Genomic DNA, 19,308 nt, shown 5'->3' with positions numbered 1-19,308 from the left:
GGGTTTTTGTGCCGTTTCGTGCCGGGTTTATCGCGACGGTCAACGATACGGCACGTGCTTGTCGTCACGTTAAGTTTTTACGGAGCTTTTCGGAAAGCGAAACTGATACGTACATACAAATATTATAATACACTGGGGCATTTGATAGGTAATTTCGTAAAAGCCATTTCGCGGCTGACTTTTGCACGAGGAAACAGCCACGTCAGATGAATAAATAAATAAGACAATATTTGAGAAAAAGTGAGCCCGTGTGGCTATTCTCTCATGCAAAAGCCAGCTGCGAAATGGCTTTCTGCGGAATTGCATAGCAACTCCCTACATACTAGAAAAAGGCCCCAAACACTATTAGTAGGAAAAAAAGTATTACTTTTGTGACTAGAGATCCTATGGTAACCATGGTTTCAAATTTTGGTTTGGGAATGTGTTTAGGTCCTCACCGGAACGTATAATCAAAGAATATTTTATCTCTTCTAGAATCCGAAATTACCGGGAAAAATATTCAATACTTATAAAAAAATCTACATTTTTGGGTGAAATCCCTTAAATTTCGGTCGAATAAACGACTGTTTCGTGTATCCCCAATTTCGTTCGAAATTTAAAACCATTATTGGTGAGTCATAAGGGAGATTTTAGGGCCCTAATGTCTTCAACTTTGTGTAAGGATATTGAAGGAGGAGGGGCGTGTTAACCTCAAAAGAGGTTGGTTTAAGATCTTATCTGGGCAATCATTATTATAAGATTGACCGTCTAGATTGAATAATGAGATTAAGAATGAAATTACCGGAATTATCCATTGACCAAAGTGATCAATAGAGGTATAAGGGTAATCAGTGCGTCTCATCACTATTGACACATGTATGGTTAGTGTAGCACATTTCAACTATATCAGCTAAGTTTGGACAATATAGTTGGTTAAATAAATTAAGCCAAATAAAGTTATGTGGATGGAACTCAGGTGGTACGTTTTTATAAATAAGAGGATGGTCTCAAGGTGGCAACCAAATGAGGCCCGGATAGGCCCGCAGGCCGGGCACAGCACGGCGCGGCACGGAAGGGTTCATGGCCATGCCGGGCGGGGCCGCCCGTGTTTTTTTTTTGAATTAAAACATTTCTCGGAACTCCGTGGGATCTCTCAGAACTCCGTGGGATCCCTACGGAGTTCCGAGAAATGTTCTGTTTCGAAAAAAAAAAATTCAAATTTTGTGAACAATTTTCTTAGTTCCCTTTTGTCAATTTTTGTTTACAATTTTCTTAGTCCCCCTTTTGTCAATTTCATTTACACTATACAATAGTAATTTAGAAACAAAGATTGATTGTGCCCGGAATATTTATCCAAGAACCCGGGCGGCACTTATAAATTTTATTAATATAAAATATTATAACAAGAAAAGAGGAGCTGAGGAGGACATAGAACCTTGCTTCTAACCCTTTAAAGGAAAGAAAAAATAAAAAATAAATACAACTTTGAAATTACAATAACTTCTAAATTAAAAGTCTTCAGCAATCTTCAAATGATGAGTTTGAGCCTTCCAGTCCTTGTATCATAGCATCTGCATCAAGCCAATCCTTCAAACACACACATACCTCCAATGTTTTTAATGATATTTTGGTTCTTTTGTCTTCTAAAACCCTCTTACCTGCACTAAAAGCGGACTCCGATGCTACTGTAGACACCCGGGGGGGTTACTAGATCACGTGCCATGACGGATAGCACTGGATATATTTTCTCATTTGCTTTCAACCAAGGCAAAATTTCAAAAGTTTCCCATTCTTCGGGATTGATATAATGTTTATTTTCCAAATACAATGATAACTCATTGCAAGATACTTCACCAACATTACTAGGTTTTGCTCTTTTTAGGCTTATTAAAGTAAAGATTGGATTATTTTTAGGCCCCGAGCTCGTAGAAGAAATGGGTCTTCTTTGTCCGTGTTCCACGTCATATATATGATACATAGACCTTAATAATGATTTAATTTCATTTATACTATTTCCTGAATCTTCAGGATCATTATCGAGGTTGTTATTGCACTCTTCTAACAAGACTTCTAAACCTTATAACTTAAACCTATGGTCCATTACTGTAGTGAAGGAATATTTTTAAAATTTTGCCTCCACGACTTCAATTATTTGTTCATGTCTTTCCGTTCTATTTTTTTAAAAGTAAGCATGATGTTATATAAGTTACTCATAATTATGTTTGAGGTTGGTTTGTAAGCAGCAGAAAAAACATTAGTTGCAGTATAAAAAACTTCAAGAAAACTTATGGAACCCTCACAAGTGTTCCAATCTGGGAAACCTACAGTGTAACGGAGAGGTTGAGGTATATTTTCATTACCAAATGATTGAATTAAATTATTATATGGGAGGCAATGTTTCAATATTAAATAAGTTGAATTCCACCTATGTCTAACATCTAATTTGAATTTAAAAAATTCTTTTCCATAGGTGTTGCATAATTTTGCAAATTCTTGTCTTCTAGACATTGAAGAATATGTGGGTAATCAATAAGACTAAAGCTAATAATTCTTTTTTCTAAAAGCCAATTAGAGTTGATATAGTGTGCGGTTACACAAATATATGAATAACCCTTTTTGGTACTCCAAATATCGGAAGTAAGTGTAATTTTCCCATTAAATCCTTCAAAATATGAAATCAGTTGTTGTTTACGTTTATGAAAAAGTTTACAACTGTCTGATTTTAGAGTATTTTTAGGTACCCTTTTAAAAGCGGGGTTTAAAGCTTGTTTAACATATTTTTCAAAATGTTTATCTTCTCCAAAAACAAATGGTTATTTTGAGTGTATAACGTATGCGGCTAGTTCTCTTCTATTATTATCATGAGTATGAAAATGTTCCTATTGAACTAGATGTGCGACTTAGTTGAGTTTGCTTAGGGTCTAACAGGCCATGCTTTTTACCACAAGCATCGACATGCCTTTTTAAGTGGCCCGTTCCACTCGAAACATCACAACTAAGATCCATTTTACAATGTTTACAAATTGCCCTAACTTCTACTTTCCATCGGGACGTCTTATCTCTTAACGAGTGAAGGTAGACCAGACAGTTGAAGTTCTACCCCTTTTAACTTTAGAGCGAGAAGGAGCTTGGCTCCCACTAGCACTAAGGTTGGGTTTATTGTGGACTTCAAATCCAACCTCGTTTTCACTCCACTGACCTCCAAAACAAGCTTCAATTAACTCATCATTGCCCATGGCTTGGTTGCTGTCATGGCCAATGTTGGGGTAGAAAACTTCTTCCGAATTAGTCATTAAGAGAGGTTTAAAAAAAAATTAGTGAAAGGAGAATTACAATTAAATATTTAAATGGGTACCAACCTCAACCTATCTGAGCAAAATCTCGCCCTCTTGTTGATCGCCAATCGCCGCTCTCATGTTAATTGCCAATCGCCGCCCTATTGATGAGTAGTTAGTGCTACTAACTAGAGAGAGAAGTAGATTGAAGAGAGAGAGAGAGAGGGAGAAGTTGATTGGGAGAGAGAGAGAGAGAGAGGGAGAACTTGATTAGGGAGAGAGAGAACTTGATTAGGGAGAGAGAGAAGTTAATTGGAGAGTATAGATAATAGAGAGAGAGTGAGCTTTTGTGAGAAATGAAGGGGGTGGAAAGTTGTATTTATAGGATTGGGTGGGTATTTTTTTACTAACAAAAATACCCAAAAAAACTAGTTGTTGGGGGGGGGGTTTAATTTGGTAAAAGGCATGAAATGACTTAAATATGTACAAAAAAGAGTTGTTGGGGAGGGTATTTAGGGAAGGTAAAAGATTTAAACAATAAAAATCCAAAATACCCCCAAAACTAGTTGTTTGGGGGGTTAATTTGGTAAAAGACATGAAATGACTTAAATATCCACAAAAAGAGTTGTTGGGGAGGGTATTTAGGGAAGGTAAAAGATTTAAACAATAAAAATCCAAAATACCCCCCAAAACTAGTTGTGTGTGGGGGGGGTAATTTGGTAAAAAGCTTTTAACTTCCCAAAATACCCCCAAAAAGAGTTGTTGGGGGTACTTTTGGGGGGTATTTTCGGATTTAAAAAAAAATACATTTTATAAGGGGGAACCGGGCTCGCGGGCCGTGCCGGCCAGCCCAACCAGGCCCGGCACAGCCCGCGGCTTGGGCCTTAACATAAATAAAGATTCCCATCAGATATCACGCAAATGAAAGAGGTAGTAGAAGATCCACCCGATTCCCAACACAAGAGATTTGGATTTGCTCTATCATGTTCTATCAATTGTATAAACTGTTTCTGACCAACGATTATCAACTGACTTTGAAGATTCACTCGGCGAAGAACAGGGAGAGCCTAATCTAGACTACTTGCTTCTATTTTCGGTTAAGTATTTTGTAGAGTGAAGAATTTGTGTCGTCAGTACCTACGAGGAACCATGAATGGAGGAAAAGTTTTTTTCCTGCACACGAAGTTTAGTTTATGTACGAAATCATTAGTGAAAATGCAGTGTAAATTGCAAACAAGTCAAAATATGATGGTCAATTTGAGAGAGGAACAAGTTTCAGCAACTTGTAGACATCGGTACCTCTGAGTATAGGAGTTTTTATACGGTTGAAGTGTGTGTATGCAAGTGCAAAAAAAAATATAGTTCTGTAACTGCAAAAAGGGAGGACTGGTCTTTCAACTTTATTAGTAGTGGGTTTAGACCCACATAGAGAGATGTTTTCCTCATGGGCTTTCAGGAATCTCTCTCTCTCTCTCTCCAAAGAAAATAACATTTGAGATTGGTAAGGGAACCAAGTGGGAACCTACAATTCGATTCTATTGTGTGCAGTGGAGAAGCCAGAGAACAATTTGCTCTGTTTCTTCACTAACTTTTTTTCAGGATAAGATCCCATTGTCGATAGTAAAGAAGTTTATTTTAACTTTTATTTTATACATTTATACTCGAATCTATCTAACTTGGAAGAGAGGCTTTACTACTGTAGTGCACTTGGCTGTTTAAGTGCAAGAAGCTTCAACTGCGAGGCTCTTAGTGACACCACTACATGGATCCCCGAACATCTCGATAGAAACTTCAATGGCGCAACTCTTCAGTCCCATGCAAGCCTGTCACAAGAAAGAAGCATTAGAAAATAATAAGATGTAAGCTGAAGCAAATGTACAAGTGGGAGATAATTTGTTCAACCACCCAAACCATTCATTTATTGGACAAGGCCAGTGGACAGGCCCTTGCCTCATACATATAGACTATCCTAACTCTTAAATTGATGGTTTGCAAATAAGTGGTTAGAATGATAGAAGCCAATTGTCTACATTCAATGGGAAATTTTATATTTTGGAGGGAATCATGAAAAGAGAGATCTTCAGGTCATGGCCCGTGTATGGTGGTGACTGGCAGATGAACCATTTGAATAGTTGAGCAAGTGGTCCTTGCCTAAATATTTTTGCTCTGACCTTTGTTTTCCTTTATAAAACTACAGGCAGGCATCACTCACTTATTTTAAGAATGGCACTCAGCACTTGAATACTTTTTGATGCGCTATTGCTTGGTTTTTGGGAATTGTAACAGCCTATAATGGCTTATTAGACACGTTCAGAGCAGAGTGCGTTTATCAAAGCAAGGAAATGTGGATATGATTGTACTCTCTCTCTCTCTCTCTCATGCAGCTGAGGTTAGCAACTTCATAAAATTTCATTAGACATAATTTGCCTCCTCTTGATGGCATTTTCTATAAAATAGTTTTGGGTTTTTTGGTCTCTACCAAATTAGTTTTCAAAATTGACTGGAAATGCATCTATAATTTTCCCTAAACTGCTACAACTCAACTCAACTCAACTCAACTCAACTCAACTCAACTAAGCCTTTGTCCCAAACTAGTGGGGTCGGCTAATGAATCCTTTTAGTAAATTTTCAAGAAGAAGGTGAAAGGATTTACCCAGCTCAAATTGACTAAGTCTAATCCTGTTAGTAGTTGGGTTTGTCTGCATGGATCATTTTCTTCCATTCTATCATATCCAAGGTCATGTTCTCTGTTACATTCCTAGCCCTCAAGTCTTTCCTCACTGTTTCTACCCAAGTTGTTTTCGGTCTGCCCCTACCTCTTTTTACTCCATCAACTTGGCACGAGTCACTTATTCTAATTGGAGCATCCAAAGGCCTACGTTGGATATGCCCAAACCATCTTACGCGGTGCTCTCTCATCTTCTCCTCAATTGGTGCCACCCCCACCTTTTTATGGATGTCTTCATTTTTAATTCGATCTAACCTTGTGTGGCCGCACATCCATCTAAGTATTCGCATCTCCGCTACACTCATCTTCTGCACATGCTGTTTCTTGGTGGCCCAACATTTTGAGCCGTACAGCATGGCTGGCCTCACAACTGTCTGATAAAACTTTCCCTTCAACTTGGTAGGTATTTTATGATTGCACAGAACTCCAGAAGCATGCTTCCACTTCAACCAACTTGTCTTATTCAATGGTTAACATCCTCTTCAATCTCATCCTAAATTCCAAATGACTACACCAATTTTTGAAATAATGGAGTGTCACTCCTGATCATAGTTTTACTGATAGAGTATCAGTTTTTAGTTTGGTTTTACTTTTGATTCCTTTTGCTGCGCTGTCCAGCCCGTGGTACTTTACTTCTCTTATTAATAAATTCCAATTGCTCGAAAAAAACACTACCTGTTTTTAGTGATAAGAGTACCTGATTTACAATAGCAGGAGCCCTGGCACTATTGCACTGACTGTATCCGTAATTCCCACATGTCCCATGAGGAGTCCCGAAACCTGCAAACTTGATTGATGAGATGACTTCATTAGGCGATGGGCATTCCAAACGGAGCACTGGTCTCAGTTTCTTTCCTGTCTGTGGTTGTAACTCCCAAGTATCTACAGGAGGCGGGTGAGACTCTGACACATGAGCGCACAAGCTTCCAGTCTTCCTAGTAGCAAAAGAAATCTGTGTGGGATCCCCACCAATCTCCTCAAACAACACAAGTGTATTACCACTGGGTTGAATCCACGAACGAGGCACGTGGTACCTGTGACATGAGCAAGGCATATATGATTGTTCCATAGAAGAGTCTGACCAAAGAGAGTTGCAAAAGTCTAAATTCTCTGAATTCTTACATTTTCTGTGATGGCTCTCCACACCCCTTAAGGCATTTGCTTGAACTATAAGCGCCTCTATAGTTGCAGAAATTGACACAACCATTTTGGGGAGAAATGTAAGTCGGCCAATAACGCCCAATGCTCTGCCCGTTCACCCATGCCTCACCCTTCCCCATTCCTGTGAAGTCTATTGCAATTGGATCAGTCCCGCCTGGGGCATCAAAGTTTGTCTGGAGTAACAAATACAAAATAAGCTCATTATGCTACAAGACAAGCACATTCCAGTACGCATATAGAAAATGACAGTGTAGGTTACAAATCAGGCACAAATGCATATAGGCCCACAGATTAACATATATGTAATCCACAAAGTGACAAAATAACAAATGCTTTCAAGCATTTGCAGAATAAATAGCCCCCTATATTGACAATTATAGCATGATAAATAGAAATTTTGGAGATTGTTTGGTACGAGTTGACAAAATCATGTAGGATTTAATTATTGCTACAAAATGTTTAAGTGATTAAATTAAACCATGTGACATGGGCATATGTTGCAATGTTACAAAGATAAAAGGAATACTTGGTGACCAAAGAAAGATTTACATGCTGCCATTTGTTATAGTTATATGACAATGCTAAAAAGGGTTCAAACCTGTAGCTCAACCATGGTTCAAAATCTGTATCAGCTTAAAGTATTGGCCGGAGAGCGAAACGATAAGTTTCAGCTGTATCAACAATATGTATCATCCATACAAACCATATTAGCAATATCTATTGGATGTATCCATGATAGACCTTGGATTAGGTGATAAAAAAAAATCTTATGACCGCGCAAACAAAGCAATATGCAATTTTTCGACCAATATTTGTGTTTACTTTTATTTTAATGAATTTTGGTATATTTACTTCAACTAATAACTATGATTTGATATTTTCTTACGTGATTTAGTAGATTTGTATGGTGCTGACCAGAGTTTCGACTGCCTGTCCATCTAGTCATCCATCAAGTTTTTTGTTATTAATTGAGCTAAAAGTATAGAAACAATTATTTTAACTATAGAAATGACCAATCAATTCCATTATAATACTAAAAGTTGAAAATCTATAGATTAGTGACAAATCAAGTCACTAATATAGCAGAAAATGTAACATAGGAAAAACTAGTATTCTGGGCCCATGCTATGCATGGGTGCAACATTGTGGGTCTCACCCTAATGCATAGGTTTCCGTAGAGATGGTGGACCCCACCCATCAACAACATTGGGGGCCCCACTCCATCAAATCCTGTGGTCCCATCCTTTGCTTGGGTTTGGGTGGAGATGATGAGTCTATGCCATCAAAACATCAAAACATGAGTTGTAAGATGGAGGGGCCCACCCCATCAAAAAGATGTAACATAGCGGGCCCTACCCGAGCTATGCACAAGGTGTAAAATGGTGAATTGGTTTGGGTAGAAAATGTGGGCCCCACACCCATCAAACCTTAATTGTAAAACTCAGATTTTATATTAGTTTCTGATGACATTATTCTAAAAAAAACAACATAATAAACGGCAATAAATCCCACAATTAAAGGCAATAAATCCTGCAATAGAAATTGAAAGTTAGTTAGTGGAAACTCATTGGTAATTTGATTTTCTAGGGAAAAGGCTGACTACGAATCAATGGAACGTCAAGAGTATTAGCAAAAAAGCTCCAAAGATATCTCGTTAAATCACTCTGAAAAAACGTGATCCAAGTCCTGTTCTTTGGGGATGTCGCAATAGTTACATTTGAAGGAAATTAGAATGAAAATGTCCTTTATTTTGCTTTGCTGTCCACAAGATAATATTGAGAAATAACCACGACATAGCAACTGATTTTTTATTGAATGTCCTTCCATATAAAGTTTGGACAAATTTATTTTGCAGCTTATTGCGCAAATCGTTCCAAGTAGAACATGTAGAAAAGTGCATCGAATTGTTTGGAAGCCAAACTAACATGTCCCTTTCAGAAGTTTTCTTCAAAGTGGTACCTTTGATGTCTTCAGTCACCCCTTTAGGGAGATTATTCACTGCTTAAGTAAGATTCCAACGTTTTCTTCAAAGTGGTACCTTTGATGTCTTCAGTCACCCCTTTAGGGAGATTATTCACTGCTTAAGTAAGATTCCAACTTCCATCTTCATTTAAAATGTCTTCAACCACGATTTCCGAATTCAATCTAGCCTAGTTAGAGAAAAGGTCAATCAGGGGCCAATGTCAAAACACTGATCTGTCCAAAAAGTAACATCACCCCCACCCCCACCCACCCACACACAAAAAAAAAAAAGAAAAAAAAAAGAAAAATTATCCATCTACTATTCTTGATCCACTTCTCTTTCCTATGGAGCCTATCCTTCCATTATTTTGTGTCACCTGCTTTACTCACCTTCAAGTAGCTTTCACCTTTCGAGTCACTATACTTCATAAATTCACTCTAGAAGTTTGATTTTATGTGTATGTTATGTCGCTTTCAATTCTAAATGCACTGCAAAAATCGGCCAGAGACTTGGTGTTAAGACTTCCCTCACCCTTGGCTTTGCATAGGCTCTCGCAAGCCATCTAGAGGTGTTTTTTAACATGCTTGGTAGAGATCCTCTAGAAATTTGCGAACATGCTTTCAATACATCTCCGCACGGCTGCAGGAGGCTTTAGAGCAGAAAGAATATGAAAAGGAATTGAAGACATCACATGGTTAAGCAAAAAGAGTTTACCACCAGCCTAAAGAAATTTTCCCTTCCAGTGTTTTTTTTTTAAAAAGTGACAGAGATATATTAATAATTCATACGGAAATTATATGAAGAAGGGACTAGGAGTCTCCCATGAACTATCGTATGAAAGCGTAGGAGATTACTCCAGGGCCCTGAAAAAGAAGAAATCCAAAAAACTATTCCCCCTATCCCATCCCCCTTACATCCACCATTCCAAAACAAAAGTTCCAAATTTTGCGACCTTTCTAGGGGATCGTTCTTAAACAGCTCCTGATAAAAGTACCAAAAAAACCTATGCGATCAACAACGAAGATCATAAAAATAATTCCGGGTGAGCAAAAAATGTTGGCAGTCTTAATTTGGGCAGACCCAGCACCGGCCAAACCAAGCCCGCATCATACCTATGCCGAGCACTTCTCCAACTCCTCAAGGATTTGCTGGATTTGGAAATCCGGCATTTCAATGAGAAGATCCTCTGAAACCCGATCCAAGAAACCAGGATTTTTTTGCTAGCGATCCTTTCCTCCACCAGCTGGATGCTCACCATCTTGTTAGCTTCCCAATTCTGCCTTCTCGCCATCCTTTCTTCGTTCAAGATTAGTTTGAAGAAAGGATGTTTATGTAACGGCGAGTGGGTTTCTTTGATCGGTCTGTCCCACAGAGGCTAGAAAGTGTCCAAGGGCAATCTTGGGCCTCTAGCTTAAATAGTTTCCATTGCTTCCGAAGGAGATCTCCCGGCATCTCTTTATGGGTTGGGTCATTGATAGAAGCCCTCTCTTCATCATAGGTCATTGACCTCATCCCCAAAATAATTTGTTCTAGAACTAAAATTTCCATAAACAACCGCCTGCTTCGACTTCAAGAACATGAAGATGAAACATGCGTATTACCTTGATTATCAATTCCTGCTTGGTTGAGGATGAGGACGGATCGCCCGGAATACCAAATAATTCAATAAACTCCCCTTTGTGCTTCTTATTTCCCTTCAAGATACTGTTCTAGTGCTGCCCTCTAATTCCAATCCCAAACCTTTACAACTTCCTGCTCCTAGGTAAAAGGGCTAAGTAAGGAGAAATGCGCTTAACAAGCGGAGACGCGACAAGAAAGATTGTGGCCCATTCCCCAACATCCAAGAAATAATAAAATAAAGAAAACTTCTGCAATACACTTTGGCCTCTATAGCCTTAAGCCTAGTGAAAGTACTATAAGATGGAATCCCCACTCCCCCACCAGAAACTTCTAGCAACTAGGGGGGGTCTACTGATAACTTATCCATAAGCAAGGCCTACCCTGGGCAAATGGGACAATGGTTTAGGAAGCCGGCTACAATCTTTCTTCTTTACCCTTATTGAGGTGGCTCCCAAACAATTCTCCAAATTTCTTTTAAGGAACTTTTCGTTTGAACTTGCCACCTTGGCCTTGAATTTTAAACCAAAATGACTCCCACCAGAAACTCGAGATTTGAGGGATTCATAAGTGTTCCTTCCTTTTGGATAAAGGCCATATTGTTTACTCTTCTTGGTGGGATGATCCAGCCAAACAACTTTCCTTCTAGGGGCAGGAAAGGAATTTGATTTGGAGTCGGGCCTCGCAAAAGACAGGCGACTTTGAACAAAGCTCTTGTTTCCAAGTCCCACCACACCATTCTTAAGTCTTTTCTCAGGAAGCGCGCCATTGAAATATGATTGGTCAGATTTGGAATTTGAATTTAGCGAGGGTTTGAAGGTTTCACCGGAGAAACCACCCTGAACCTTCGGAGGGCCTTCGACCGGTGGCAATGTCAAGTTACCCCAGCCAGCAGGATCCGCGGGGGGGGGGGGGGGGGGGGGGGGGGGATTCAACCAAAGAGAGCGGCTCCCGCCCCAAAGGGCGGTTAAACATTCGCTTGTTTTTGCTTAAACTTCAACCCCGATGGTGTAAACGTAGTCCTGGATCCTGATTTTAACAAAGGAACCTGAAATTTTTTATCGAGCTAGGATTTTGTTCGAGACAAAGCTCATACAACGTAGGTGATTTCCTTCCATCTTTGTTTCCAGAACTTTACCAAAAAGATTCTCTATAGCCTCCACCGTTGATCTGGCCCAGGCATGTAATGGGATACCATAGAAATTGACCCAGGAGCTCGTCCTTCGCTAAGATACAGGGGCATTGTAAAGATGGAATATCCCAGGACTTTTGTGCCCAAAGCCATATATATTCTAAGGTCCCATTGTCATCACTCTTTTTCCCTATCAGACAGGCTTTTCGGGTATCCATTTGTACTTCGACTTCCCTACCCGAGATGGATAAGGTCGAATTCCCTCCATCCTCGCGTGAGGAAATTTTACCAATGTCAGGCCACCGCTCGCCCTCACCAAAGTCAACCTCCAGATGGGGGTTGGGCTTACCCGTTTTGGAGTGTTTCTATTATGTCGACACCAACGACATTTGTCCCGCCACTTGAAGTTAAGGTACTTACAGGGGGCAAAACCAGTCCCCAAAGCTTCTTCCTACCCCTAGCTTAACTCCCTCTTTGAAGTCCCCCCCTCCACACACACACACACACACACACACATAACGAAGCAATTGGGAAGATTGATTTCACTTTATCTTGCTTGTAGCATCGGCATCTTTTCCGCCAACTGAAATTATGGTAGTTGCAATAGAGGCACTGCCAATCCCCTGACCATCTGCGCAAACTATCCCCCATCCGCATTTGAGACAACTGAAAGAAAACCCCCCACTTTCCCTTCCAGTGTTCAACTCGGAGCCTCACTTTCTCAATCAATTTTTCAAAAAATATCATCTGCATATGTCCTTTGTAAAGAGGCATGCCCAAATAGAACATGAGCAATCTTTAGAAGGAAATTATGTTCAGTAATTAATCAATCTCTTTATCATGGGAATTTTATCCGAGAATATGAAGTAGCTCTTCTCCTTGTTTATTAGTTGTCCAGAGTCTGATGCAGATACATACAAAGCTAAGAATTTCATGATGTCGTTGACTCCTCTTCCTGCCATTTGAGAATATAATAGCACCATCTGCAAAAAAGACAGTGAGACACCGGCATGCACCCTCTCGAACAAGGTAGTAATTCTCTAGCTTATCATGAAACAATTTTTTCAACCCAATGCTCAACACTTCTTCTACAATGCTAAATAAATAGGGAGATAGAGGATCACCTTGGCATAAACCCCTTGTAGATTTAAAAAATCCCCTTAGTTCTCTATTGATACTAACTGGGAATTGGCAACGAGAGATGGTTATTCCTAATCAGGTTGATAATGGGGCAAAAATCCAAGCTAGCGACCCCAAGAGAAAGTCCCATATTGATCATATGCTTTTGACATATCAAGCTTAAGTATAATATTGCATCCAAACGCACTGACATTAGTAAAAAATTCTGCAAATTTAACTTATAAACCACCACACTGATATTAGTAAAAAATCTATTTATTTATGTCTGTCTAATTACAAATGCATAGTGGACCATCAAAAAACAAGGCTGAACATGGACCTTCAACCAGTAAAAATGGTGAATTTTTTATTTACTGTCAAAATCAAGTACCTGGAGTTTAAACAAAAGGGCTAGCCTTTTCTCTACATCCTTCACATATAAACCATTTATTGAACACCATATCCCATAGTTTCTGAAGGTAGTTTTTGGGTTCGACAATTACTTTTATTTGAGATTTAAAGTTAGTTTCTGGGTTCTCCAAGAAATCTTGGCATATTGTCACCTATCCATATATTGCATTAGAAACAACATTGACAAAATAGTTCTCTGCAGTCTGTTTTCAAAGAAATCCTTGTCCAATAATTTCTAGATCTTAAATATAAAGTTGATGGAATTTCATCAGTAGGGACCTAATAAAGATAATCAGATCAAACCATACAAAGAATAGTATATGTTAACAGGTCTTTAGGTCTTTATTGTAATGCCCAAGGGCATACTTGTCTTTGTACTTCACTCTTTATTATTTATATTACATGAGTGAGGGGGAGAACCCTAACTCAATCTTTTCTCTCATTCTTTACTTTCTCTATTTTCTCTACCTCTCTCAACATGGTATCAGAGCTCTAGGGCATGGATGCCTAGGGCCATTTTTTTTTTTTCTTATTTTTTCTTCTTTTTTCCCTAACCCTAACCTTAACCTCCAACTCCATCTTCTCCATCCCTAACCCTAACCATAACCCCTCCATTCTTTGCTACAGTACCCGCTACAGTAAATCGCTATAGACTGCTACAGTAAATCGCTACAGTTCCTGCTACAGTACCCTCTTTTCCCCACTCTTCCTTGCCCTAATCTGATCCATCATAATCTCTTCTTCCTCTTTTGGGTCATAGCTATGCTCTAGATTTTCTTGTTCGGCTTGATCACTATCTTCATGGTGTTGTTCTGGATTTGTACTTACATCGTTGCGATGTTTGTGGCTCGGAGTTGTCTCGACTTTGTCTTTATGTCGTGAGGCTATCTCATGCCTCCCTTATGCATATGTTGTCCTCACGAAACCGCGGTCTAGTAGCTTGCTTATAGTCTTCATCCTTGTCTCTACTTGCTCGTTGTTGGTCCTCTTCAGTCTTCTTCCCGGTCTCTTATGGAAGATACCCCTCGTATTGAGGACCCTATTATTCGTACTCCAGCTATGGCTACTAGTTCCCAGCCGCGTCAGGCTGCGTCGTCGTCTTTGTCTACGGTGGATGCGTCATTCCCACCGATTACCACTTCCCGTCTTGATGGATTCAACTATTTGACTTGAAGATTGCTGTGGAAACATATCTGAAGGCCCGACGAAAGATTTCTATTATTCGTCGTGATCCCCCTCCTGAGACTGACCCTACCTTTGATGATTGGGATGTAGATGATGCCCTTGTTCGTACACTTCTATGGCAGAGTATGACCCCTGCCATTGCTAGCACCATGATGGATCTCCCTACTGCCAAAAAGGTATGGGAGCACACTGCGGCATTATATTCTGGTGAGGGGAATGTCGCCCGTCTCTGCGACACTTATTCGCGCTGGATGGGTCACAGGCGCGGTGATTCTACAGTCCATGATTACTACAGACAGTTTGTCTCCTATTGCCAGCAGCTGGATGCTCCTATGCCTCTCACCACTGATCTTACCACGGCAGCCAGACAGCGGGATCAACTCCGTGTTGTTCATTTCCTTAAGGGTCTTGGATCAGAGTTCACTCATCTTCGACAACACATTCTTGGGTCTGGTACTGTACCCACTCTTCAGGAGGTATTTTTACGAGCTCAGCAGTGTGCACTTGGCATTACTATTTCTACTCCCGTGGATGTCTCGACTACTGCTGCTTATGGAGTCACTGACCGCCCTTCCCGGGGAGGAGGCACTTTTGGTCGCGGCCGTGGTCGCGATACTAGCCGAGGCGGACGTGGCGGCGGCCGAGAGGGTGGCCGTGGAGGTCGAGCTCGGCCCTATTGTACTCATTGTAGGCGTGAGGGTCACTATCACGAGACATGCTTTGATCTCCATCCTGAGCTGCGTCACACTCCAGATCCTCGTAAGGGCCGTACTGCACATCTTGCCCTTCCAGATTCGCCTGCTCCTATTGACAACCCCTCACAGACACCACTGGCTACTCCGACCGATCAGATGGTCGTCTCTCGTGTCGACTATGATGAGCTACAGCGTTTCAGGTCTGCCAGCCGCCCTCCTACTGCTGGTCTTGTTCAGCCAGGTAGTTCTCCTGCTTCGTTCCTCTCTAGTCCTAGCTCCTGGATTATTGATTCGGGAGCATCTCATCACATGACAAGTACCCAGTCATCCTTACATGATTTTCATCATGTTGTTTCACGTTCTATTACTCTTGCTGATGGGAGTACCTCTCCTATCACTGGTGTTGGCAGTTGTTCCCCTTCACCAGGCATTACATTATCATCTGTGCTCTGTGTCCCCAAGTCACCTTTCAGTTTACTTTCTGTTAGTCAATTAACAAAGCATCTTCATTGTTCTATCTCATTTTTTCCTTCATATTGTCTTTTCCAGGATCTCTCGACTGGGAGGATGATTGGCTCGGGCCGTGAGGTGGATGGCCTTTATCGTCTCGACTGCACTCCGTCCCATCCGATTCTACATGGCTCGGTCGATGCATACCGGTGGCATTGCCGTCTAGGTCACCCGTCTATGGAGCGTTTACGCAGGATTCCCTTCGTTCCTTCTTCATCTGTTAGGTCTTTTCAGTGTGAGGCCTGTGAACTTGGGAAGCATCATCGTGTGCCATTTCCCTCTAGGACTGTTAGTCGGGCTTCACACCCTTTCGCTCTTGTTCATTCTGATGTATGGGGTCCTGCGAGGACTACCTCTTTATTTGGATTTCACTATTTTGTGGTCTTTATTGATGACTATTCACGTATGACATCGACTTATTTAATAAAAGATCGTTCTGAAGTTTTTTCTGTGTTTCGTGATTTCTATGTTGAAGTTAGTAATCAAGTCTCACGTGTTATCCAATGTCTTCGCACTGACAATGCAAAGGAATATTTCACTTACTCAAATGGTTTTCAGGAATTCCTCTCTTCGCGAGGCATTCTTCATCGGTCCTCATGTGCTCATACCTCTCAGCAGAATGGAGTGGCTGAGAGGAAGCTTCACTCCTTATTAGATGGGGCCCAGACACTACTATGTCAGATGCGGGTCCCTAAGACCTATTGGGCTGATGCTGTACTCACAGCATGCTACCTGGCGAATAGGCTTCCCTCTTCGGTCCTTGGTGGCACCTCTCCGTTCTCGATTCTCTGTCCTACCTCTGACCCTTTCCCTCTTATACCTCGAGTTTTTGGCCGTCTCTGTTTTGTCCACGTTCTTGGGTCAGGATTAGATAAGTTGGATCCTCGAGCTGAACGGTGTATCTTTCTAGGTTACTCTCGGACCCAAAAGGGTTATCGTTGCTACAGCCCTCGCCTGCGACGATCCTTTGTCTCGGCGGATGTTACATTCTTTGAGACTCAATCATTTTTTTGTCCGTCCATCTCGTTGGATCCCTCCCCCTCTACACTTCAGGAGGATTCCTCGCATACTCATGTTCTTCCTCTTCCGGTTCTTGCTGATCCCATCCCTGTTTCTACACCTCCGGTGTCCAGTTCCTCCCCTACAGTTGATTCTACTGTTATGCCGATGTCAGCGCCTTGTGCAGCCCCTGTACCTCAACCATTGAAGCAGTATCAGCGTCGGGCCAAATCTGCTGCTCATTCAGCCCCGCCCGAGCCATCATCATCTCAGCCGGAGATCCCCACTTCTGAGGTACATTCTGACTCTCTGATTGCCTCTCGCACTCGGTCTCGCAGTACTGCTCATCCCATTTCCTCTTTTGTGTCTTATGACTTTCTCACCCCTGTATTTCGTAGTTTTGTTTCGTCTTTGTCCTCTAGTTCACTACCTAAGACTCTACAGGAGGCACTTGATCATCAAGGCTGGCGGGCGGCTATGGATCTTGAGATGCAGGCCCTTCAGGCCAATCAGACATGGGATTTGGTCCCTCTACCATATGGTGCTCGCCCCGTTGGTTGTCGCTGGGTTTATGCAGTCAAGCACCTTCCTGATGGCACAGTTGAGCGCCTTAAGGCTCGACTTGTTGCAAAAGGGTACACGCAGACATATGGGATTGATTATGGCGAGACTTTTTCACCAGTTGCGAAAATTCCTTCTGTCCGTGTCCTGCTATCCCTTGCTGTGAATCATGGCTGGCATCTTCATCAGTTGGATGTAAAGAATTCCTTTCTTCATGGTGATTTGGAGGAAGAGGTTTATATGGAGCAACCTCCTGGATATGTTGCTCAGGGGGAGAGATCTTCTCTTGTTTGCCGTTTGAGGAAATCCATTTATGGTCTCAAACAATCTCCGAGAGCCTGGTTTGGGAAGTTTAGTGCTACACTTATTCGCTTTGGCATGAAGCAGTGCGCAGTTGATCACTCCGTCTTCAGTTTTCAGTCTCAGGCTGATTGTGTTCTGTTGATAGTATATGTCGATGATATCATTATCACTGGTAGCGATACAGGTGGCATTCAGAGGCTCAAATCCTTCCTTCAGACAGAGTTCTCTACTAAGGATTTGGGTCGTCTTCGGTATTTCTTGGGCATTGAGGTTGCCTATTCGACTAGGGGTATCTACCTCTCACAGAGGAAGTATGTTCTGGATCTTCTTGATGAGACAGGTTGTTTGGGAGTCAAGCCTGCCTCAACTCCTATGGACCAGAATATGAAATTACTCCCTGAGGAGGGAGTCCTGTTAGAAGATCCAGGGCGATACAGACGCTTAGTTCGTAAGCTCATTATCTTACTGTTACACGTCCAGATATTACCTTTGCAGTTAGCGCTGTTAGCCAGCATATGAGCTCACCTCGCACTTCACACTGGGCTGCTGTACTTCAGATATTGAGATATCTGAAGAGTTCGCCAGGTAAAGGGTTGTTATTTGAGAGGCATGGGCACCAGAGAATTGAAGGATACACTGATGCAGACTGGGCAGGATCTCCAGCTGATAGGCGGTCTACTACAGGATATTGCACCTTTATTGGAGGTAATCTTATTTCATGGAGAAGTAAGAAACAAGATGTCGTGTCTAAATCCAGTGCCGAGACAGAATATAGAGCTATGTCTCATACGAGTGGCGAACTCATGCGGCTACGTTCCTTACTTTTAGAGATTGGATTTCCTCCTCCTTCTTCTTCTCCAGCTCAGTTATACTGTGACAACAAATCCGCCATTTACATTGCCACGAATCCAGTCTTCCATGAGAGGACCAAACATATTGAAGTGGATTGTCATTTCATTAGAGATTTGATTCAGCGAGGCTACATATCTCCTGTGTTTACCAGATCTACAGATCAATTAGCAGACATGTTCACGAAGCCTCTAAGTAGAGCTAAGTTAGTTGATAATTGTAACAAGCTAGGAATGTTAGATATCTACATTCCAGCTTGAGGGGAAGTGTTAACAGGTCTTTAGGTCTTTATTGTAATGCCCAAGGGCATACTTGTCTTTGTACTTCACTCTTTATTATTTATATTACATGAGTGAGGGGGAGAACCCTAACTCAATCTTTTCTCTCATTCTTTACTTTCTCTCTTTTCTCTACCTCTCTCAACGGTATAACATTTTCATCTATAGAATTGAAGGCCATACATGCTTTTTTCCATATACGACAACAAGAAATTTAATTTGCATTTCCAAATATCATAAAACAGAAAAAATGAAACATAATATTACTTTACCTTGTACCATATCAATGCTTGATTCTTGGGCAAGGTAGAGAGTGAGACCCATTGTGAAGAACTACCACTAGGGTCTCTGGACAGACCCAATTCTTCACCTTTCAGTCCAACCTGCACTTTTGAAACATGAGATTAGAGAGAATTATACGAAATTAGGATTTCACTGAAAACCAAATCCTCACTTATTCAACATCTACTCATAATTCAAGAAATTAACCAAGTATAATCCACATTTGTTGCAAATAGTAAATACAGTGTCATGCCTCTTTCA

The 19,308-nt window shown here is 41.1% G+C and overlaps 1 protein-coding gene across 2 annotated transcripts in view; it reads right to left on the bottom strand.

Moving 5' to 3' along the window:
- Nucleotides 1-4,625: 4,625 nt before the first annotated feature.
- BGAL8 (beta-galactosidase 8) overlaps nt 4,626-19,308 on the bottom strand; it is a 50,052-nt gene continuing 35,369 nt past the window's right edge. For both annotated transcript variants that reach the window (XM_077389051.1, XM_077389052.1), the window contains 4 exons: nt 19,038-19,148; nt 7,105-7,316; nt 6,680-7,016; nt 4,626-5,077 (listed from right to left, as the gene is read on the bottom strand). In XM_077389051.1, coding sequence (XP_077245166.1) covers nt 4,970-5,077; nt 6,680-7,016; nt 7,105-7,316; nt 19,038-19,148 — 768 coding nt within the window. In that variant the 3' untranslated portion in view covers nt 4,626-4,969. The remainder of the gene's footprint in view (nt 5,078-6,679; nt 7,017-7,104; nt 7,317-19,037; nt 19,149-19,308) is intronic.

This window comes from Tasmannia lanceolata, unplaced genomic scaffold (genome assembly GCF_043159265.1).
Source record: "Tasmannia lanceolata isolate RefF3 unplaced genomic scaffold, GAP_Taslan_0.1 ptg000008l, whole genome shotgun sequence".
NCBI lineage: Eukaryota > Viridiplantae > Streptophyta > Magnoliopsida > Canellales > Winteraceae > Tasmannia > Tasmannia lanceolata.
Note: the sequence above shows the minus strand (reverse complement) of the source record. Positions and strands in the feature narration are given on the sequence as shown.